This window comes from Humulus lupulus, chromosome 8 (assembly GCF_963169125.1).
Source record: "Humulus lupulus chromosome 8, drHumLupu1.1, whole genome shotgun sequence".
NCBI classification, from domain to species: Eukaryota; Viridiplantae; Streptophyta; class Magnoliopsida; order Rosales; family Cannabaceae; genus Humulus; species Humulus lupulus.
The window spans coordinates 155,874,714-155,880,443 of NC_084800.1; the positions used below are offsets into that span (position 1 = coordinate 155,874,714).

Sequence of the window (5,730 nt, forward strand, 5' to 3'; positions counted from 1 at the left end):
GAGATGCTCTTAATCGTAGCAGGAAAAATTGAGACTCAAATAATGTAGCTCCGCCTGAGCCTGTTCGGGACCTGAGAATCGATGAGGTCTGCAATGCAGCACAACCCCGGGCAGCTGCAGACCCTAACATCCAGGCCCAATTGGACCTGTTAACCTAATTAGTGAGGGACTTGACAGCCCCCAAATTAACAGATATTGAAATAGAAAGGCAGAGAGGTTCACCATTTTTGAAACACATTAATACGCCGCCCATACCCGTTAAATTCAAGATGCCAACATGGAAAATGTATAATGGGTGGGAAGACCTAGTATTCCACATACACAACTTTGAGTTGCAAACTGACCTCCAGGGGGTTCGGGATGATGCTAGGTGTAGGATCTTCCCAGACACCCTCTCAGAAACTGCCCAGCAATGGTTTTCCAAGCTACAGCCAGGATCAATCACGTCATGTGATGGTTTGTCCGCATATTCTATTCCCAGTTCTCCTCGGCAATGCCCCTTCCAGCCGAGCCAAATGATTTGGTGGACATAAAACAAAGGGACAATGAGCCTTTAAAAGACTACATTCAACGTTTCATGCAAGAGGTCATCAGAGTGAAGTCCCTTAGTTATGATGGTAAGCTGATAGCCATCAATTCGGGAGTCAAGGTAAAAAGTCTAATCTGGAGTAGCTTAAAGAGGAAGTCAGCGTGCACCACCCAAGAATTCCTTGATAGGGCAGAAGAATTTATCAAGATAGAGGAAGCTGAACGGAAGGTGGATAATCCTACCCAGGCAACTGTTGAGCAGGAGAAAACAAGTGCTAGGAACACCACCAACCCTGCAGAGGGAAGTAAAAATGGGGGCAAGAATGACAAACATGGTAACAGAGCTAGGGGTAACAGTAACCAAAATGATAATAAGAAGCCTAAGACCATTTAGCAACCAAAACTGCGAGAATACGTGCCCAAATTTACTACTTACACTATCCTAATGGAGTCCTGAGCTGATGTTTTCAATGCCACCCAAGTAGTAGTACCTTAAAGGAGACCACCACCATTAAGGAAAGATGCTAGTAGACGGGATATGAATAAGTTTTTTCAGTTTCACAATGACTACGGTCATGAAACCAATGAGTGTAATCACCTAAAAGAGGAAATAGAATTCCTCATTCGACAGAATAATGCTCATCTAAAGAGGTATGTACGACCGACCACCAACCCACAACTTCAACAACCTCCTCAGCAACAACCTCCCAAACAGTATCAAAGCAATCAACCACTCATACCACCACCAATTGTTGGCCAGCTAGATATGATCTGTGGAGGACCACATTTGGCTGGTAATAGCGGTAAGGCCTGAGAAAGATACGCCTGCTCCCTTAGCCACGAGCAAGAGGAAGATGTACTGGCTGTCCAGGACCGTACTCCCAAACAACCTCGATACTAATGTGAACCCATCACATTTAGTGAGGAAGACACAAGTCACGTACATCATCTGCATAATCACCCTTTGGGGGTAGAGGTGAAAATCTCCAACATGATTGTGGCTCGAATGATGATTGATCACGGCTTGTCTGCCAACATTCTATTCAAGAATACCCTAGAGAGGATGAGTTTAAGCATTAGAGACTTGGAACTAGGCGAGAAGCTGCTATATGGGTTTATTGGGAATGGTATGACCCCCGTAGGAGCATAAAGTTGCCTTTTACAGTAGGGACGACACCTAAAAGCAACACAGTAATGGTTTTGTTCGTGGTAATTGGCATTCCTTCTCCGTACAACGCCATGATAGGCCGACCGACCATGTATGGCCTTTGAGCAGTCACCTCAGTTTTCCACTTATTACTCAAATTCCCAACCCGAGCAAATGTAATATGTCTTAAGGGGAACATACTGGTGGCTAAAGAATGTTATAATTCATCAGTAAAAAAAAAGGCAAGGCAGTCTGTACCACCCAGCCTGCAGGGCCTAGTCACCAGAAATAAGATGCAGCCCAAAGCGAGGGAGATGACATAGACCCTCATTTTGGGGATACTGATACAGGGGTGGGTCCAATCAAAGAATCAGAAGAGGTCCCACTTGACCCAAATTACCCGACCAGGGTTGTCAAGGTAGGGAAAGGGCTGTTCGGGAACATAAGATCTACTTTGATCTAGTTCCTATGAGACAACTAGGATGTATTTGCCTGGTCACACGATGACATGGTGGGGATCTGCCTAACCATTATAAGCCATGCCCTCAACATTGACACAGAACATTTCAAGCCTGTACAACAAAAAAAGAGGTTACTAGATCAGACGAGGGAAAAAGCATTAAAAGAAGAAGTGGAGAAGCTCCAAAATAACAACTTTATCAGGGAAGCCTTTTATCCTGTATGGGTTTCCAATCCCGTATTGGTACCAAAGCCTAACAACTAGTGGATGGTATGCATAGATTTTATAGATTTGAATATAGCATGCCCTAAGGACTGCTTCCCACTTCCAAGAATTGACCAACTGGCGGACGCTACAGCCGGCCACAAAATTTTAACCTTCATAGATGCCTACTTGGGGTACAATCAAATAAGCATGCATCCACCCGAATAGGAGCATACAAGTTTCCACACAGATGTGGGGTTGTACTGCTACAAAGTAATGTCGATCGACCTGAAAAATGTTGGAGCAACATATCAGCGGCTGGTAAACCGCATGTTCAAGGACCAAATAGGGAATAACATGGAAGTTTACGTGGATGATATGTTGGTAAAATCCAAATAGGCTGAGGGGAACATTGAGGACTTGGAGGAGTGTTTCAATAAGGCACTATAGAATGAAATTAAACCCCATAAAATGGTCCTTTGGTGTGGGGTCAGGAAAATTTTTGGGGTTCATGGTGAACTCCAGAGGAATAGAAGCAAACCCAGAAAAGATAAAAGCAATGCTGGACATGCCCTCACAAGCCAGAATCAAAGACATGTAGAGCCTAACAACACGCATAGCAGCACTCAATAGATTTGTGTCTAAATCAACTGATATGTGTATTCTATTTTTTAATATCCTCAGAGGCACAAAGAAATTTGAATGGACTGAAGAGTGCGAACAAGCCTTCCAAGCTCTAAAGCAGTAGCTGGCACAACCCCCGATCCTTTCAAAACCTCTGGAGGGTGAAGAACTAAGCATATATCTGGCAGTAACTCAACACACTGTCAGTGCAGTCCTGGTCAGAGAAGAAAACAAGATCCATCATCCAGTCTACTATGTCAGTAAGAGGCTGGTCAAAGCCGAGAGCAGGTATCCTCTAATTGAAAAATTAACTTACTGCCTGCTCTTGTCGTCCAGAAAACTTCGCCCATACTTCCAAGCGCATCCCATCAAGGTTCTTACCAACCAACCACTGCGCCAAGTCTTGCAAAAGCCGGACACCTCTAGTCAGTTGCTCAAATGGTCTATAGAGCTCGGGTAGTACAAAATTACCTACCAGCCCCGAACAACAATTAAAGGCTAGGCTCTTGTAGATTTTGTAGCTGAGTGTACCGGAGTACCACAACCAGACAGAGTCATAGCCGAGCAGTCATTCGAGTCTGAGCTACCGCGCAGCACGAATGCTGCGTAGAATACCGGACACCCAGAATCCAGCACCATTGATTCCAAAAAATAATAACAAGCCTGGAAACTACACGTAGTTGGATCATCTACCGACCAGTTGTTTGGAGCCAGTCTCACTCTAATCAGCCCCGAAGGGCAACACATCCATTGTCCACTTCGTTTTGGATTTAAAGCATATATTAATGAAGAGGAGTACAAATCATTAATCGTGGGGCTAAGGTTAGCAAGGGAAGTGAAGGTTTAAGTCTTGGAAATATACAATGATTCGCAATCGATTGTCAATCTATTCTTGGTGAGTACAATGATCGGGGAGAAAAAATGATGGCCTATCTTGATAAGATCAAAGACCTGCTTGCTCAGCTCAAGAGGTACAACATCCAACTGATACCAAAAGAACAAAATGCCACAGCAAATGCGCTACCCCGACTTGTTAGCAGTGCTATTGTAGACAAAGTCAACTTGGTTCCTATAGAATACCTGATCGAACCAAGTATCAACATGCCAGAACCAGTCTTTCTTATAGACAACACTCCATCCTAGATGACACCAATTGCAACTTATCTAGAACACGACATCCTGCCCAACAGTGGCAATGAATCCAGAAAATTGATGAGGAAAGCTCCTCGGTACATAATCTTGGACGGGGTTATGTACAAGAAGGGGGTTCTCCATGCCATTACTTAGGTGCGTCAACCAAATAGAATCAGGACGGCTACTGAAGGAGGTGCATGAGGGTTTCTGTGGGAACCATGCAGGGGGCAAAGTCTGTCTAAGAAGATTTTAAGGCAAGGATGCTTCTGGCCAACTATCAATGAAATGCCTTTGCATATGTTCGAAGATGTGACAAGTGTTAGAGATTTTCCAAGATACCCCGAGCAGCGAAAAACGAGCTTACTCAAATGCAAAGTCCATGGCCCTTTGCTATTTGGGGAATTGACCTTATTGGTCGGTTAGCAAAGGGAAATGGGGAGTGTAGTATGCAATCGTGGCAGTTGATTACTTCACCAAGTGGCAGAGCCACTGGCAACCATTACTTCTGAAAAAGTACTGGACTTCATGGTGAAAAATATAATCTGTAGATTTGGTTTACCCCAGAAAATAGTGTTTGACAATGGCATTCAGTTCTATAGCCATTTATTTACTGATTTCTGTGCCAGACACGACATCAAGAAAAGCTTCTCAGCAGTCTCGCACCCTCAATCAAATGGGCAAGTAGAAGCAGTTAACAAAATTCTCAAAGACACTTTAAAGAAACGTCTAGAAAAGGCTAAGCGAAACTGGCCAGAGAAAATACCTGAAGTACCCTGGTCATACAAGACTACTAAGCGAACAACTACTAGGGATACCCCCTTTGCACTCACGTATGGGTATGAAGCAATGTTGCCAGTTGAGGTGACTCCACCTTATCACCGGCGTACGACATACGACCAAGATTGTAACCACCAACTGCTGGTCGAGTCCTTAGACCAGACTGAAGAAAGACGCGAAAAGTCCAACATACGTCTGGCTGCCCACCAGGAAAAGGTGGCCCGGTACTTCAATTCCAGAGTTAAGGAACAGAAGTTTGACATGGGTGATTTAGTCTTGCGAAGAGTATTCCCAGAAACTCGAGATGCTTCGGCGGGAGTACTAGGCCCCAGCTTGGAAGGCCCTTACAAGTTTATGGAGATAGTACTGCCTGGCATGTACTAGCTAACACGATAGGACCAAGATCTCCAGTTAGTACCTGTCCCCCGTTACTGGAATGGGGAACACCTAAGGAAGTACTACCAATAAGGATTAATTTTAAGTGATCGTTGACTGGCCGGTGCTGGCACGAATTGCCCATACCATCGACAAACTCAATTTAGCTATATTAATTATGCACAGGCACAATTTGCCCATTTATTGTAATAATTAATATTTATGAATGTAAGATACGATTGTAGTGACACAACTTGTATGGTTAATTTTTAACCAATAAGACACGATTTTTGTCCATTTTTACAAGCCTTACTTTTACAATGATTATCTTGCTAACTAGTGATTTATTTCACAGATTGTTGGCAGTATATGAAACTTTTATAGGTTTTGGCAAACCCAAGGGGTCCCGAACAGGTTATTATGAGCAACTCTGGTCAGTTAGCAAGTGACCAAGAGGGTAACCCAAGAGTTATGAATCCTG

The 5,730-nt window shown here is 43.8% G+C and overlaps 1 protein-coding gene across 1 annotated transcript; it reads left to right on the forward strand.

The window, feature by feature from the left end:
• Positions 1 to 1,066: 1,066 nt before the first annotated feature.
• Positions 1,067 to 5,258, forward strand: LOC133796183 (uncharacterized). Its single transcript, XM_062233663.1, has 2 exons — positions 1,067 to 1,179; positions 4,646 to 5,258. Exons 1-2 carry the CDS (start codon positions 1,067 to 1,069, stop codon positions 5,256 to 5,258), a joined length of 726 nt encoding a protein of 241 aa, XP_062089647.1.
• The last annotated feature ends 472 nt before the right edge of the window (positions 5,259 to 5,730 follow it).

Excerpts from the sequence above, each read along its gene's own strand:
- LOC133796183 (XM_062233663.1), top strand. The coding sequence starts at position 1,067 with ATGAATAAGTTTTTTCAGTTTCACAATGACTACGGTCATGAAACCAAT. Across the intron at positions 1,180-4,645 it reads AATAATGCTCATCTAAAGAG|ATTTGGTTTACCCCAGAAAA; the intron begins GTATGTACGACC and ends TATAATCTGTAG.